At 44.4% G+C, this 18171-nt stretch overlaps 2 protein-coding genes across 4 annotated transcripts; one reads left to right on the forward strand and one right to left on the reverse strand.

The window, feature by feature from the left end:
* Window positions 1–229: 229 nt before the first annotated feature.
* LOC139541290 (uncharacterized) lies at window positions 230–3324 on the reverse strand. The gene is made up of 3 exons (XM_071345777.1): window positions 1942–3324; window positions 1476–1568; window positions 230–1314 (listed from the first exon to the last, which is right to left on the reverse strand). Exons 1-3 carry the CDS (start codon window positions 3278–3280, stop codon window positions 230–232), a joined length of 2517 nt encoding a protein of 838 aa, XP_071201878.1. The 5' UTR covers window positions 3281–3324.
* Window positions 3325–7214: 3890 nt separating this feature from the next.
* On the forward strand, window positions 7215–16951 carry LOC139567675 (ATP-dependent RNA helicase DDX39A-like). Of its 3 annotated transcripts, none has more exons than XM_071389078.1 (9): window positions 7215–7327; window positions 8401–8609; window positions 9374–9501; window positions 9908–10184; window positions 10506–10624; window positions 14072–14203; window positions 14518–14627; window positions 15960–16252; window positions 16722–16951. In XM_071389078.1, the coding sequence occupies exons 2-9, from the start codon at window positions 8402–8404 to the stop codon at window positions 16736–16738; spliced, it is 1284 nt and encodes a 427-aa protein (XP_071245179.1). In that variant the 5' UTR covers window positions 7215–7327; window position 8401; the 3' UTR covers window positions 16739–16951. The 3 variants fall into 3 exon arrangements, with proteins under 3 accessions (XP_071245179.1, XP_071245181.1, XP_071245180.1); XM_071389080.1 differs by lacking the exon at window positions 7215–7327 and adding an exon at window positions 7348–7583; XM_071389079.1 differs by lacking the exon at window positions 7215–7327 and adding an exon at window positions 7371–7608.
* The last annotated feature ends 1220 nt before the right edge of the window (window positions 16952–18171 follow it).

The raw sequence follows: 18171 nt of genomic DNA on the forward strand, positions 1-18171 counted from the left end.
GTGTGCTGAAGACAGATGCACATGTTGACTGAAAAGAAATGAGGACTTACTATCATTGCCAAGAGGAGACACCTTGTTCTTCTTCTGGTCCTTGTTATTACCTGGCTTCTTCTTTCCTGACTTCCTCACTTCTTCCTTCATAGCCTTTTCCTTCTCCTTCTCCTTAGTAGAGAGAGAAACAGATTTGAGTCGATGCCTCACAATCAAACAGCCCAAATAACTAAACGATCTACTGGTTCTTGTCTGTCTCATGTGTGGAGGTGATGTACTCGAGGTCTGTGAAGAGGGCACAGCTGATGGACTCGGTGCTCTCAGAAATGTAGCTAATTACCTGGGACTTCTCAGAGATGGCTGAGCTTACAATGGTCTTCTCCAAACCAGTGCTGTCATCAGCCATCTCCTCTAGGTCCTCTTCAAGGGTTTCCCTCCGGGCCAGGAGCTCCTCGGTGAGGGTGATATCACTCCTTGAGGACGTTGAGGAGTGTGACCTCCCACTAGCACGGCTCCTCCTGGCTCCAAAATGGCAGTCGGAACTCCAGTCCTCGGAATAGTCATCTATGACTTGTGTGATGGTGTCCGCCATGCACCTGATGGCTCCCTCGCCACCAGAGCGTGCGGCACGCAGTTGAGCCCGGTTGGAGTCCGAACGCAGGGACAATCTTTGAGCTGCAGTCTTCACGATGGCCTTCACCGCATCCTCCCCAATGAATTGGATGCTCTCCTCCAGGCCAAAGACGACAGAGATGTCAGCATACTTAAGGGCATGTTGGACCTCCAGAAAGAGATCCTTCATCAGCCTGAAGGGGTCATTGGCCTTCCTTGTCTGGGGGGACTCTGAGGCCTCCAGTCGGCACATGATGCCGTGGAGGATAAACTTCAGGGTCTGGGGGCTTATGACGGTGGCCCAGGGAGTGCTGCAAATGAGGATGTCCTCCTCAATAAGATTCTTGCCTGGTAGGAGGGAGGGAATCTTCTCAAGGGCCTTGGTGGGCATCAGGGAGCTGTCACTCACGTCGGACACCTCAGCTTCTCCCACCTCTTCTTCCAGGGTCTGGGAAGGAGCTGCCCGTGCTGCATGGGTGGTCGTCATAGAGTTGTCCTTCATGGAGGTGCTGGCCACTAACTCTTCTTCATCCAGGCAGGGTCTGGGCAGAAAAACATCCAGAGTCTGGGCAGGAGCTGCCCATGCTGCCTGGGTTGAGGTGGAGGGTTTAGGGTATGAGACAGTCATGGCACTCACAACTACCTCCTCTTCTTCGGGTGAAGAGGGACATTGAGAGTCAGGGAACCTTTCCCTGGCACCGGAATCCAATCCTAAGAAAACACACTCATATTCTGAAATGGTTCAAAGCCACATTCATGTATAACACTATGCAGTATCTGGCACATTTACTATAATGGTAATACACTGGTTATTACACAGGTTATTACATTGTTATTACTGGTCATATGGGTAAAACAGGTTATAAGTGTACCTTTCTGGATGATGAGCCTGGCCTTGTAATCGTCGTTGCAGGTACTGTTCAGGATGTCTCCCACCCTGGAGGTCAGGACCTGGCAGACGGCCCCTAGTCAAATCAACATTTATTTAATACACGGATGTCAAACTCATTCCATGGGGGGCCGAGTGTCTGCAGGTTTTAGTTTTTTCCTTTCAATTAAGACCTAGACAACCAGGTGAGAGGAGTTTCTTACTAATTAGTGACCTTAATTCATCAATCTAGGGCGGAGTGAAAACCTGCAGAAACCCGGCCTTCTATAGAATGAATTTGACATTGATTCAAAGTAATACTTCACACATAAAATGTCTCCAAACACTGTATAGAAAAATAAGAAAAAAAGAGGAGAGAGAAAACGAAAATACCATTACTGACAATAAGGGAAATGAAAGAAGGGGATTATGCGGGTGCAAAAGACGGTAAAAACAACATAATAACTAACCTAGTGCCTCCTTGTTGTCATCGGAGAGGGAGAGGGAGCCGGAGGACTGGAGGGTCTGGAATCTGCCCTTCTCCAACAGAGCGGCCCACCTCCCACGGGACTCTGCCACCTCCTCCTCCCCAAGCCCACTTGACCAGGTGGAGTCGCTGTCCCACAACTCCTCCTCGCTGGATGTGGGGGTGTTCCCCCAGCCGTCCCTGTACATCCAGTTGAAGTTGTCATTCCACATAATGTCTCTACCTGGTGGGGTGGTCGGCAGACCCAAGAAGTTCTCCAGCAGATTCTTAATGGCACGTTGGACGAACATGTACAGCACGTCTGTGAAGAATTCATTGGAGAGCCTACGGTTGGCAGCCAGGTCTTTTAGGATGGGCTCGGACCTGCTCTGGCGGGCCATTGGCCTCCTGCCCATACCGCTGTCCAGAAGCATCTGATACACCTTGCAGATGAGCTCCTTCCCAAAGTAGTGGACCTTCCCCCTGAAGATCCTGTTGACCAGCCTCCATGAGGACAGGATCTGCCCCAGGGGCTCCACTGCCGGGGTTAACTTAATGTCCATGATGTCATTCAGTGAAACATCATCCTCACTGCTGAACTCCTGGTGGAGTTCCCGGTCAGTGTCGGAGTGCGCCAGATGAAAAATAACATCGAAGATGTTACTGGCTGTGACTCCTGCCTCTCTGTGGCCGGTGGTGGGAATGGTGGTCTGGCTACTCCTTCTGCCGCCATGCCCAGACCGGGGAATGCTGGGAGTGCTGGCAGTCTGGGTCTCGTCCATCTCCCCAGCAGGGCTGCTGGTCTCCCCAACTTCCCCTGGCCTCTCCCCAAACAGGGCAAAGACAGGGAGGGACCCCTCGCTAAGGGCTTTATGGACGTCACTTCCCTTGGGACTCCTCACTGACCCCAGTTCTCCCAACTCTGTTGGTGACCCAGGGCGTCTCCCATTTCGGCTGTTGTTGCCTCTTCCAGACCTCATGTGGTGGATGCGTCTGGCGGCCTCCTGGGCACTCTCACAGGCGCCCCTGAACAGCTCTGAGAAGATGCTGGAGAGCTTCTCTTCGGTCAGAGTGATGCCTGGATGGGTGTTCTCCAGGTCATCCTCACCAGAAGAGAAGAGGTCCTCCTGGGCCCTTTTCAGGATGTTACTCACAGACAGATCTGCTATGCCCTGAAGCTCCTTGTCGGTCTCAGAAGGGGGAGTGGGCGGCTGCCCGCCCAGGAGCCTTCCCTTCGGCTCAGAACTCCGCTGGTGGAACTTTTCAGAGATGATCTGGAGCACACCTGACCCCCAGCGGAATGAGTCTGACGACTCTGGTCTGGAGGTCCTGTGCAGAGCCATCACTGGGAGGAACACCTCACTGGAGACACACACCACCCACTCGATGACTTCGTCCAGGTCGCCTATTGTCACGTTCTTAGAAAGAGAAACAGAAAACAACAATCTGACAGCTAGTAGTTTTTATGTTACAAGATAGTTGTTTCCGATGATCACTCCACCCTTAAAAGCAGAAAAAATGGGGGACTTACCATTTGTTTGAGGAACTTCCTGATAAGCTTTCTCTGACTGGAAAACAAACAAACACCAGGAATCATTGGCAACTTAAACTAGTGTTTATATAGATTATATTTTTTCTGCACATAATGAGGTTCACAGCAGGACTCACGGGTGAGACTTCAGGAAGTTTGTTAGAGAGAACGCCTCAGGTGAAATTGGACAGGAGGCATCATCGCTCTTAGCCTCGGACGTGACATCACTCTTTGTGGTCAGGAGGTCATCAACAGATGGAAAGGAGATCATTATCTCGCCATCATTAGGTTTCAGGGGACCTGGGATTCAGAATCAGAATTACCACCGAACAAGCTAGTGACCACAGCAACGATTCTATTGAAGTTGTATAATCAAGAATAAACACTGTGTCACCAATACCCACCTGTTGTCTCCATTTTAGTAACTTTAGTGCCCATCTTGATAGCTGGCAGGACACCTACAGAAAGAGGAGAGTCGTAGATAATAGTGGATCCTTCCACCATACTGTATGTCCTTTTAGAATTCCATCAAAAAATCCAAGAATTTTGGAAGTGGAGATCAATACTCACTGTTACTGATTGTTTGAGATAGAGTTTGAGGCAGTGCCAACACACCAACTACTTGGCGGCTTTGGTTTACCACCCCTGACTTAGCCTCCCTAGCCCTTCTAGCCTTGATAGCCTCTCGGCTGGGCCTGGGGCCTTGTTGGGGCTTCGGCACAAGGTTCTGAGACAAATAACAACAGTGGGGAAATCATATCACCATAGAAACCACCTATTTCACCATAGGCATGGTGGTACTAAGTGACATGTCACATAAGGGTTAACCTTAGAATTACAATCAGAATTAAAATCAGAATTCCAATTCTATTAGTTCTAACTAGTAGGTGGTCCATGTGTCTTAATGGCGTTATTATCTTGTTGTAAACTGGTTTTCAACCCGTCATATTACTAGATTACAACCAACTGGTCTCCGTTACAACCAGACGTTCTGCAACAGAACTAAAAGCTGTTTCTTACCTTCAGGGGGCTGTCCTTGGGGCAGTCTCCCAGGGCTGGCAGCCTTAGTCCATCATGGCCAGCGGAATGGACGTCTGTCTGGAGCACCTGCTCTCCAGCACTAGCTTGGAGGTTCCCAGCCTGGGGTTTATGAACATAAGGAAATACATTTAACTTGAGCCCTCCATTATTAAGCCCGCTTCTCCAAATATAAATCATAACCTTAGAATTACAATCAGAATTCCAATACTATTAATAGTTCTAACTAGTAGGTGGTCCATGTGTCTTAATGGCGTTATTATCTTGTTGTAAACTGGTTTTCAACCCGTCATATTACTAGATTACAACCAACTGGTCTCCGTTACAACCAGACGTTCTGCAACAGAACTAAAAGCTGTTTCTTACCTTCAGGGGGCTGTCCTTGGGGCAGTCTCCCAGGGCTGGCAGCCTTAGTCCATCATGGCCAGCGGAATGGACGTCTGTCTGGAGCACCTGCTCTCCAGCACTAGCTTGGCGGTTCCCAGCCTGGGGTACAGGAACAAAAGGAAATACATTTAACTTGAGCCCTCCATTATTAAGCCCGCTTCTCCAAATATAAATCGTAACCTTAGAATTACAATCAGAATTCCAATACTATTAATAGTTCTAACTAGTAGGTGGTCCATGTGTCTTAATGGCGTTATTATCTTGTTGTAAACTGGTTTTCAACCCGTCATATTACTAGATTACAACCAACTGGTCTCCGTTACAACCAGACGTTCTGCAACAGAACTAAAAGCTGTTTCTTACCTTCAGGGGGCTGTCCTTGGGGCAGTCTCCCAGGGCTGGCAGCCTTAGTCCATCATGGCCAGCGGAATGGACGTCTGTCTGGAGCACCTGCTCTCCAGCACTAGCTTGGAGGTTCCCAGCCTGGGGTTTATGAACATAAGGAAATACATTTAACTTGAGCCCTCCATTATTAAGCCCGCTTCTCCAAATATAAATCATAACCTTAGAATTACAATCAGAATTCAAATCAGAATTCAAATAAAATTAGTTCTAACTAGTAGGTGGTCCATGTGTCTTAATAGCGTTATTATCTTGTTGTAAACTGGTTTTCAACCTGTCATATTACTAGATTACAACCAACTGGTCTCCGTTACAACCAGACGTTTTGCAACAGAACTAAAAGCTGTTTCTTACCTTTAGGGGGCTGTCCTTGGGGCAGTCTCCCAGGGCTGGCAGCCTTAGTCCATCATGGCCAGCGGAATGGGCATTTGTCTGGAGCACCTGCTCTCCAGCACTAGCTTGGAGGGTCCCAGCCTGGGGTTTATGAACGTAAGGAAATACATTTAACTTGAGCCCTCCATTATTAAGCCCACTTTTCCAACTATAAATCATGTCAATCTGTTTTTACAGCATATACGCTATACTACCAATAAGAGCCTCATTACATATCAAGAGAGAAAGCCCCAGAATTAACAAAAACTATTTTTTATCACTTATGAGACTTACCTTTTGAAGAATTATTCTCAACCGTTTATGATTTCTATCCATTGTGTTTTCAGGCACCCTTCAGATTGGACCTGACATTTTTTTTTATAAACAAATACATTTTAAAATAATTTTTTATTTATTTTATTACAAAATCTTGGCCCGTTTTGCTGTACTCACAGAATGTCGTCTTTGTCCACTCAAAGTGATTTATTTGATCATGAGGATGACTGTCCTTTGCAAATCATCAACTCAACTGAGCCAGAAGTAGGCACTGAACCTTCTCTCGAGTGCGTTACGTCATAGGCTCATATATTACGTCATGCCATTGTACATGATTACGTCAACTACAATAGCACAGAGCGACCACTCTGGGAAATCAAGGCATTGTTTCTGATCACATACGAAATCCCTGTAAAGTTTACAATGTAACCTAATTCACTTTGGTTCAGTGAGGTTTAATCGTATTTTATGGATAAATGTTGCCCTCTGTTGGCCATAACTGAAATAGTCAGGAATTAAAGTCGCGCCATCATCAGTCTGCACACTCCCACTGTTGGACTTTTAACAGCTACGGTTAAAATAACATCTATTTAGTGTCAATAAAATGGACCAACCAAATTATGGTCAAATAAATCAAATCATTGATGGGTTTGGTGAGGGAAGACAGATGTGGTAAGCTGATATGATCAAGGCAGGCACACATATTGCCAATTATGAATACATGGTTTAAGCCAACTGCCTATTAGTCCAAGATACTCATTACAGTCATGTCACACTTCTATCATAATTTATACAAACTGGATGAATGCAGGCTGTTGGTTTGTAAATGTTGTAAATAAATATGTATATATGGTGTATATAATTATTAATATTAATATTGTTTCATTCACTTATCTTTTTGACCTGCACTGTTGGAGTTCAGATCTTAAGAATTTCACTGTACCCTGCAATTACATCTGCGACGCTATGTATGTGACTAATAAATTAATCTAATCGATTCGAATCTAAATTCAGAAATCATTCCTGGGTTAGGAAACCTAGTCATACGTAGCTATAATTTACAGAAATCAGAAATGTTTACATTATTGCTGAATAAGGCTATCTCAGTGTACTTTTTTCATAACAGTGTTGTCAAACAAGAAATGATGCCCAAAATTAAGTTAAGGGTAGCTGGTGAAATCCCGCCTTATTTGCTGTCATTTTCAAGATCGACATTTGAATAGGCCAATCATGGTTCGTTTTCAGACCGGTTTGGGGAGATTGCCTTTTAAATTAACCAATAGTGGCCACGAAGACACGAGCACAGTGCTTCCGGACTTGAGTACTGCCCCTGTGAACCTAGCTAACAGTGATAGTCGAAGCCGATTTGAATTAACACCGAGAAGTAAGTGTATTTTAAATGCATAAGAAATGTGCTGTATTGAGTAATTTTCAATATCGCATGGATTATAAAATGGAGCCATCTATTTCTCTTTCCATAACGCTCAAAAATAGCAGGAATGTTCGACTATATTGGTGTTAGTCTTTGCTAAAACCTTGTGCGATCTGGCTAGCTAACTAACACATTTAGCATTGCGTCAAGCTAATGCTAGTACGGTCATGTCAGTTAGCAGTTAACTTCTGCTAGCAGTGTGTCGCAGGTTGGTTCCGAGAATTACATTTTAGGTGAAGTAAGGTCCTAGAAATGTCTTGCTTGTTATTAATTTGAGTCAACGTTGTTTCTGAATGTTCACCCTGTATTTGGAACCTATTATTGTCCTTTTTTTATAGCACTTTTCTGTCAAAGTTTGAATGAGTGGAGGCGGCTGCCATTGTGAGGCATGACTCCCTATTCAACTTAATTGAATCTGGCAACTGGCTAACTACTGTAAACTGGGTGGTCGCTGGTCCAATCATTGTTTCTAGTTAGGTAAATTGTAATGATTGTGTCAAATGTATTCGCTTCCCATTTTGTATACTATCAAACTTTGGTGGTGTGAGTGCGGCCTGCTACTAGCATTATTAGCAGCCTAGCCGTTAGCTAGCTAATGCTATGTAGGAATACACGTCAGACCAGCGTTTCCCAAACTCGGTCCTAAGGGTTGCACGTTTTGGTTCTTGCCGTAGCACTATACAGCTGATTCAAATAATGAACTCATCAAGCTTTGATTATTTGAGTCAGCTGTGTAATGATAGGGCAAAAAAAACGTGCACCCCTTACAGTCCCCAGGACCGAGTATGAGAAACTCTGTGCTAGACAGTGATGTTTCAGTAGGATTCAATTCGGGAAGTTAAGTCACAAGAATCGTAATCATTTAATATAACTAAGGTTAGATGGTGAATAATTTTACATAGATTATTGAATTGGCATTTCAATTAACCTTATGAATTTACTGTTCATACAGTCCCGTCGTCGTCCCCCCCAGACTAGTCTCCCGTCTTTCCTAGCTTCAACTAACGCAAGTACCCCTTCTCTAGAATGGCAGAGAATGACGTTGACAACGAGCTGTTGGACTATGAAGAGGATGAGGAGCCTCAGGTTGCCCCGGAGACCGCCACACCTGCGGGCAAGAAGGAGGTAAAGGGCTCTTATGTCTCCATCCACAGCTCCGGTTTCCGAGACTTCCTGCTCAAACCAGAGCTGCTCCGCGCCATTGTCGACTGTGGCTTTGAACATCCCTCTGAAGGTGAGTCTCACAGGCACTGCCCACCGTTAACCAAGGACCGTCTTTGACTTTGTCCATTCTGTGTGTCTCAAATAGCACCCTATTCCTGACATAGTGTATTACTTTTGAGCAGGGCCCATAGGGCTTTGTTCAAAAGTAGTGCTCTATATATGGGTCCTGGTCGAAAGTAATTAACTATGACTAATACATGTATGCCCCTTAAAGGATCACATCATACTTAAACTGGTCATCTCTGTATACCTGTAGCAAGACCCACTGGTTGATGCTTATTTATAAAACCCTCTTAGGCCTCACTCCCCCTTATCTGAGATCTACTGCAGCCCTCATCCTCCACATACAACACCTGTTCTGCCAGTCACATTCTGTTAAATGTCCCCAAAGCGCGCACATCCCTGGGTCGCTTGTCTCTTCAGCAACAGACACTCAAACTGGACCGTTTTTATCTCAATCTCTTCATTCAAAGACTCAATTATGGACACTTACTGACAGTTGTAGCAGTTTTGTGTGACGTATTGTTGTCTCTACCTTTCCTTTTGTGCTGTTGTCTGTACCCAATGTTTGTACCATGTTTTGTGCTACTACCATGTTGCTACCATGCTGTGTTGTCATGTGTTGCTGCCTTGCTATGTTGTCTTAGGTCTCTCTGTAGTTTTGTGTCCCTGCCTTTTTCGTAGGCCGTCATTATAAATAAGAATTTGTTCTAAACTGACTTGACTAGTTAAATAAAATAGAAAATACTTCTGACTTGTGTTTCTGTCTTTCAGTCCAACACGAGTGTATCCCACAGGCCATCCTGGGCATGGACATCCTGTGCCAGGCCAAGTCTGGTATGGGCAAGACGGCTGTGTTTGTACTGGCCACCCTGCAGCAGATTGAACCTGTGGATGGGCAGGTGAGTGTTTTGAATAATGAAATTTGTCTTTACACTGTGGACGCAGCCATTGAATTGCAGTTACATTGAAGCCTAGTCCTCCTGGACTAAAAATGGCTTTCACTGGAGAATCCATTGAGTGCTTTTTAAGTTTAGAAATAGGCTTAATCTGTATCTGGGAAACTTGCATAAAGTGTTTACATCTAATCGCCAACTTTTTATTTAACTAGGCAAGTCAGTTAACAAATGCTTATTTACAGTGCCAGCCTACCTCGGTCAAACCCTAATGTGCTGTCTGAATTTGTTCTGCTTTTATTATCACTGTTTTACACAGCGCTTTTCTATCCTTTTTTTTCAAAAAAAAAATTGGGATGTCCAGAGCTCTGTATTAAACATCCTCCCCTACCTACCTCTCTCTGTCTACCAGGTGTCTGTGCTGGTGATGTGCCACACACGAGAGCTAGCCTTCCAGATCAGCAAAGAGTATGAGCGCTTCTCCAAGTACATGCCCACCGTCAAGGCGGCTGTGTTCTTCGGGGGCCTGTCCATCAAGAAGGATGAGGACGTGCTGAAGAAGAACTGCCCCCACATCGTGGTGGGAACGCCCGGCCGCATCCTGGCCCTCATCCGCAACAAGACCCTGAACCTGAAGAACGTGAAGCACTTTGTCCTGGATGAGTGTGACAAGATGCTGGAGCAGCTGGGTGAGTAGGACAGGGGGGGTGGGGTGATGTCAGATGTGTGTGCGTGACGGGAGTAAGTTGAAACTTCAAAGATGAACGGTTAATTGAAAACGTGTTCAATGTACCTACTAGCATACAACTTAGACTGCACTTCTAATACACTTTCATACTAAGTAGTATTGGATCTTGGAACAGATTGTGATAGATGGTCTGACCTTAAGGATTTAGCCAAAACATAGTAAAGTGTATTTAAATGTTATTTTATGTAGTACTCGGATTTCAGACTGAGTGGGTTGACATTTTTGTGACTGACATATTATTTTCCTATCGTCTCTCCCTCAGACATGAGGCGTGATGTTCAGGACATCTTCAGGCTCACACCCCATGAGAAGCAGTGCATGATGTTCAGTGCCACCCTAAGCAAAGAGATCCGCCCTGTCTGCCGCAAGTTCATGCAGGATGTAAGTTGGAAGGGGTTCCCGTAGCCACAAGTTATGTACATGTTCTGAAACATAAAGTAGCAGTTTTACACACACACAGATTGACTAATCTCCCTAAATTGCACTTTGAAAGAGGCAATCGGCAGTAGAAACATGAAGTATATTCCTCGCCCCGTTTCGGTAAAAAGCTGAGGGATAGATCTGGAGAAATTTACCCTCTCTCAAATTCGTAGAGCTATGGATTAGAGGTCGACCAATTTAATCGGAATGGCCGATTTTCAAGTTTTCATAACAATCGGCATTTTTGGACACCGATCATGGCCGATTACATTGCACTCCACGAGGAGACTGCTGCGAGTGCAGCAAGGAGCCAAGGTGCTAGCTAGCATTAAACTTATAAAAAACAATCAATCTTAACATAATCACTATTTGCCTACACATGGTTGATGATATTACTAGTTTATCTAGCTTGTCCTGCGTTGCATATAATCGATGCGGTGCCTGTTAATTTATCATTGAATCATAGCCTACTTTGCCAAACAGGTGATTTAACAAGCGCATTCGTGAAAAAAGCACTGTCGTTGCACCATTGTGTACCTAACCATAAACATCAACGCCTTTCTTAAAATCAATACACAAGTATATATTTTTAAACCTGCGTATTTAGTTAATATTGCCTGCTAACGTGAATTTCTTTTAACTACGGAAATTGTGTCACTTCTCTTGTGTTCTGTGCAACAGAGTCAGGGTATATGCAGCAGTTTGGGCCGCCTGGCTCGTTGCGAACTGTGAAGACTATTTCTTCCTAACAAAGACAGCCAACTTCACAAAACGGGGGATGATTTAACAAAAGCGCATTTGCGAAAAAAGCATAATCGTTGCACGAATGTACCTAACCATAAACATCAATGCCTTAAAATCAAAACACCGAAGTATATACACTGCTCAAAAAAAATAAAGGGAACACTTAAACAACACAATGTAACGCCAAGTCAATCACACTTCTGTGAAATCAAACTGTCCACTTAGGAAGCAACACTGTGGAGAACGTTCTGCTGCCTGCAACATCCTCCAGCATGGCCGGTTTGGCGGTGGGTCAGTCATCGTGTGGGGCGGCCCCACAAAGAAATGCCACCCCACACGATGACTGACCCACCGCCAAACCGGTCATGCTGGAGGATGTTGCAGGCAGCAGAACGTTCTCCACGGCGTCTCCAGACTCTGTCACGTCTGTCACATGTGCTCAGTGTGAACCTGCTTTCATCTGTGAAGAGCACAGGGCGCCAGTGGCGAATTTGCCAATCTTGGTGTTGCCCTCCTACGGCCTCCTCCACGTTTCCTGATGTACTGGCCTGTCTCCTGGTAGCGCCTCCATGTTCTGGACACTACGCTGACAGACACAGCAAACCTTCTTGCCACAGCTTGCATTGATGTGCCATCCTGGATGAGCTGCACTACCTGAGCCACTTGTGTGGGTTGTAGACTCCGTCTCATGCTACCACTAGAGTGAAAGCACCGCCAGCATTCAAAAGTGACCAAAACATCAGCCAGGAAGCATAGGAACTGGAGAAGTGGTCTGTGGTCACCACCTGCAGAACCACTCCTTTATTGGGGGTGTCTTGATAATTGCCTATACTTTCCACCTTTTGTCTATTCCATTTGCACAACAGCATGTGAAATTTATTGTCAATCATTGTTGCTTCCTAAGTGGACAGTCTGATTTCACAGAAGTGTGATTGACTTGGCGTTACATTGTGTTTAAGTGTTCCCTTTATTTTTTTTGAGCAGTGTATTTTTAAACCTGTATATTTAATTAAAAGAAATTCATGTTTGCAGGCAATATTAAACTAGGGAAGTTGTGTCACTTGTCTTGCGTTCATTGCATGCAGTGTCAGGGTGTATATGCAACAGTTTGGGCCGCCTGGCTCGTTGCGAACTAATTTCCCAGAATTTTACATAACATTGAAGGTTGTGCAAAGTAACAGGACTATTTAGACAAAATACGGAACGGTTCGTATTTCACTGAAAGAATAAACGTTTTATTTAAGTAAGCATTCGTAAGCATTCATTCAAACAGCACTTTCGTGCGTTTGCCAGCAGCTATTCGCTGTTTATGACTTAGCCTATCAACTCCCGAGATTAGGCTGGTGTAACCGATGTGAAATGGCTAGCTAGTTAGCGGGGTGCGCGCTAATAGCGTTTCAAACGGCACTCGCTCTGAGACTTGAAGTAGTTGTTCCCCTTGCTCAAGGGCCGTGGATTTTATGGAGCGATGGGTAACGATGCTTCGGGGGTGGCTGTTGTGTGTGTTCCTGGTTCGAGCCCAGGTAGGGGCGAGGAGAGGGACGGAAGCTATACTGTTACACTGGCAATACTAAAGTGCCTATAAGAACATCCAATAGTCAAAGGTGTATCTAATAATCCTATAATAAACTAAAACTTCTTACCTGGGAATATTGATGACTCATGTTAAAAGGAACCACCAGCTTTCATATGTGCTCATGTTCTGAGCAAGGAACTTAAACTTTAGCTTTTTTACATGGCACATATTGCACTTTTACTTTCTTCTCCAACTTTGTTTTTGCATTATTTAAACCAAATTGAACATGTTTATTTGAGGCTAAATTGATTTTATTGATGTATTATATTAAGTTAAAATAAGTGTTCAGTATTACAAAAAAAATGAAAAATATATCGGCCGATTTAATCGGTATCAGCTTTTTTGGGTCCTCCAATAATCGGTATCGGCTTTGCAAAATCATAATCGGTCGACCTCTCTATGGATGCAAGGACTGACCATCAATGATATCAGAATTATCATTTTGACAATGTTTTGAGGCTGTAGTTTTTACGTTTTACTTTGTTTACAAATATTGGAGTGAAACAAGCTTATTTGGGATTCTGATGGGGTATGAAAGTTGAACTAAGCTCATGAGGCATTTGTTATATTCTTTTAATTTAAATGTCCAAAAATGTATGTAGAAACTGCTGATTGCCCCTTTTTTAAAGGGATAGTTAAGTGATTTTTGCATATGGTTTAATATTCATGTAAAAAGTTCCAGTCAAGCCTCTCTACGCTTTGCCTGCTCGTGACTGTCCGTGTCACGTGTGGCCATACCAGGGGGGGGCAGAGTGACTCTCTTAACCTGGGTCTAGGGCTCTGACCCTGCCTCTGGACATTTTTGGGAGGAACAGTCCTTGCATTAAAGCTATAAGTTCCATCCAGCTCTAGTACTAGTAATTGACGTTCACAATCACATTTGTAGTTCTTCATTCACCAACACAGAATGTGGTTACTCAGGTATTCACTTAATGTAGCTAGGTTTATAGAACTGGCCCAAAGAGTGAAACTTTCCCCATGTTAGATTCATTAGGACACACTGTAGCAAAAGGTTTTGCAATGAAAGTCCAGGTAGTCCCTCCCTGTGTTCTGTTTGGTGCTTAATGACTATCTCCTTCCTCCTGTAGCCCATGGAGGTGTTTGTGGACGATGAGACCAAGCTGACGCTGCACGGCCTGCAGCAGTACTACTGCAAGCTGAAGGATAGCGAGAAGAACCGCAAGCTATTCGACCTGCTCGATGTGCTTGAGTTCAACCAGGTACGGACAAAATAAATATTTTCAGAGCTTTTAATGCTAAAACGTAATTTGTTTTAGTTTTAATCTGAGTAGAATGTATTTTGTCCATGGATTTGAAAGTCACGTTTTTAAATGCAATTGTACTCATTCAAGTGAACTCTTGTCTATGCACCGACAAAGTTTCTGCCTGAGGGTTTTATGCCCTATGTTTTTTGTCTTCGGAGTGTACAGCTATCTGACAAGGGTAAAGCCAGGATGCCACATCAGATGCAGCATGGGTTTTTGCCCCATATTTGTGTTCTGTGTCTCACTGCCATTCTCTACCCTGTCTGAAGGTGGTGATTTTCGTGAAGTCTGTGCAGCGCTGTGTGGCTCTGTCTCAGCTGCTGGTGGAGCAGAACTTCCCTGCAATCGCCATCCATAGGGGCATGGCCCAGGAAGAGAGGTGGGTTCTGACGGAGAGGAAAAACTGGCTAAACCCTACAGTCTATGCACTTGTTAAAATCTGAGAGGTTTTGATTGGTATAAGCAATATTAGGATATCAAATATTAGGATATTGCTTACACTTCATCTCATCTTCATCTCAGATATCAATATGTGCATAGGGTTTAGGGGTCGATTGGGTCTTGGCTTTCATTGGGAAATTCTCATTTGGACAAAAGACTGTCCTCGCCGACTCGTCCTCTCTTATCTGTAAACCGATAAGTGGTTGAGGAGTGTCAATCTGTTAGTAGGGAAACGGTGTCCTCGCCTCCTCCTGCTGAGGAAGAACAAGTGTCCTTCGCTGAAGAGTTTTGACATCAACCCCTCCCCTTTTGAATCAGCTGCTTACTCTGAGGAGAAGCATGCACATATTTAAAACGATAAGTAGCATAAAATGTCTAGCTAAATTTATTTGTATTACTTTGCACATTGTCATTTGGGATTCCACCCCTGTAAATGTAATTTTCATGATGTGTGAATGGAGTCTAATTTCATACAAGCACATTTCCTCCTCTCCTCAGTTACTTTTTATTTTTATTTATTTTTATTTATTTTTTTTTATAAATTTATCCCCTTTTCTCCCCAATTTTCGTGGTATCCAATCGCTAGTAATTACTATCTTGTCTCATCGCTACAACTCCCGTACGGGCTCGGGAGAGACGAAGGTCGAAAGTCATGCGTCCTCCGAAGCACAACCCAACCAAGCCGCACTGCTTCTTAACACAGCGCGCCTCCAACCCGGAAGCCAGCCGCACCAATGTGTCGGAGGAAACACCGTGCACCCGCCCCCCTCGGTTAGCGCGCACTGCGCCCGGCCCGCCACAGGAGTCGCTGGAGCGCGATGAGACAAGGATATCCCTACCGGCCAAACCCTCCCTAGCCCGGACGACGCTAAGCCAATTGTGCGTCGCCCCACGGACCTCCCGGTCGCGGCCGGCTGCGACAGAGCCTGGACGCGAACCCAGACTCTGGTGGCGCAGCATAGCACTGCGATGCAGTGCTCTAGACCACTGCGCCACCCGGGAGGCCTCCTCCTCAGTTACTTTTGACCTTTTTTTTTTTAAAAGGAGAGGGCGGAGGAGTTGAGCAATCAAATTGAGAATCTCAATTACATGCACATTTTGTATAATAGTCATGTAACAGAAGCTGTTATCCATAGGGACTGAACAATAACGTTCTCTCAGATGACATGTTTGTGGGTCACAGTTTCAGTGTACCCACACGAGTAAAGCAGGAAGTATAATGCCTGTTCTACTTATTTTAAATCTATGGATGCCTCCCTTCCTCCCCTAGGCTTTCCCGGTACCAGCAGTTCAAGGACTTCCAGAGGCGGATCCTGGTGGCCACCAACCTGTTTGGCCGAGGGATGGACATTGAGCGCGTCAACATCGTCTTCAACTACGACATGCCCGAGGATTCCGACACCTACCTGCACAGAGTGGCCCGTGCTGGCAGGTTCGGGACGAAAGGTCTGGCCGTGACCTTTGTGTCTGACGAGACTGACGCCAAGACCCTGAACGATGTGCAGGACCGCTTCGAGGTCAACGTGGCAGAGCTCCCAGAAGAGATTGACATCTCCACCTACAGTAAGCTATATCCAACCAACTATTCTAGCACTCATTTGGCTTTCATGTGCTACTGCAGGACTTTTTCATGTTTTTTGTTGTCTTAAATGTCACCCTATTCCCTATGTAGGGCACTACTTTTGATTAGAGCCACATAGGCTCACATAGGCATCCTATTCAGAAGTGGTGCACTGAATAGGATGCCATTTCAGACACAACCATGTCTTCACTTCTCATTTTTTCCTCTGAGTTTTGGAATTTCCTTCATTATTACTGTTTGCAATGTCGTTGCTGCTTGCAATTGTTCCTTCAAAGGAATTGTTGATGACACTAGAGCATTTGATTATTACCTAGTCATTCCAAGTATGTGGTCTGTATAGTTATGCTGAAGGGATCTATTTTATTTGTAGGTAATTTTTTTGCCAGTAATTTTATGTGGGTACACTTGATTGATGCTGTAAACTAACCTCTCCCTCTTTTCTTGTTTCAGTTGAACAGTCCAGATGAAAATCACCCCCTGACCAGTGAAGACGACGTGTGCGTGCCCCTCTGTCCCTGTCTTTTTTTTGGAGAGGGAGATTATATTTTTCTTTTTTTAAATAAGCATCACTTATTTTTTATCCTCCCGAGGCTGCAGTTTTAATGTTCTTTTCCCTGTTAATGGTTTTCTATTATTAGGTTAATGAAGTAATTGAAATTAAAACTTTTTATACAATGTTATGTCACTGTATGCTTCTTTTTTCCTTACTAATGGGGTTGAAAAATTCTGGCAATTTCCAAAAATTTCAAGACCTCCCAGTTGGGTGATTCCCTGCTTATTCGCTCCCTGGGAAAGTTAGCAGAATTTAACCATACTTACTAATTAGAGAGAAGTTGGATTTTCACATTGCAGAATATCATTCAACATGAAAGATGTTTATTGAATTGAAATGAGTCAGAAGACAAACCTAGATTAACACTATAGAATATCAGATTCAGTTGTTGCAATTAAGGGGCACTATGATGCATTTAAACACCATTTTTTACAAATATACACTTAACAAAAATATTTTAAACATGTAAAGTGTTGGTTTTGTGAGCTGAAACAAGATCCCAGAAATGTTCCATACGCGCACACAGCCTATTTCTCATTTTGTGCACAAATTGGTTTACATCCCTGTTACTGAGCATTTCTCCTTTGCCAAGATAATCCATCTACTTGACAGGTGTGGCATATCAATAAGCTGATTAAACACAGCATTATTACACATGTGCACGGTGTGCTGTTTTGTCACACAACACAATGTTGCAGATGTCTCAAGTCTTTAGGGAGTGTGCAATTGGCATGCTGATTGCAGGAATGTCCACCGGAGTTGTTGCCAGATAATTTAATTCCTCTACAGTAAGGCACCAATGTCGGTTTAGAGAATTTTGCAGTAGTTCCAACCGGCTTAACAACCGCAGACCACGTGTAACCATGCCAGACCTCCACATCCAGCTTCTTCACCTGCAGGATCGTTTGAGACCAGCCACCCGGACAGCTGAAACTGGGGGTTTGCACAACTGAAGAATTTCTGTACAAATTGTAAGAAGCTCGTCGTCTTGACCTGACTGCAGTTCGGCTTCGTAACCGGGCAAAGCTCAGACTTGTCACCAATTGAGCCTGTTTGGGATGCTCTGGATCGATGTGTACAACAGCGGGTTCTAGTTCCTGCCTATATACAGCAACTTTACACAGCCATTGAAGAGTGGGACAGCATTCCACTATCAACAGCCTGATCAACTCTATCGGAAGGAGATGTGTTGCGCTGCGTGAGGCAAATGGTGGTCACACCAGATACGACTAGTTTTCTGATCCACACCCCTTTCTTTTTATTTTAAGGTATCTGTGACCAACAGATGCATATCTGTATTCCCAGTCATGTGAAATCTATAGATTAGGGCCTAATGAATTTATTTCA

Source organism: Salvelinus alpinus, chromosome 2, assembly GCF_045679555.1.
Source record: "Salvelinus alpinus chromosome 2, SLU_Salpinus.1, whole genome shotgun sequence".
Taxonomy (NCBI): Eukaryota; Metazoa; Chordata; class Actinopteri; order Salmoniformes; family Salmonidae; genus Salvelinus; species Salvelinus alpinus.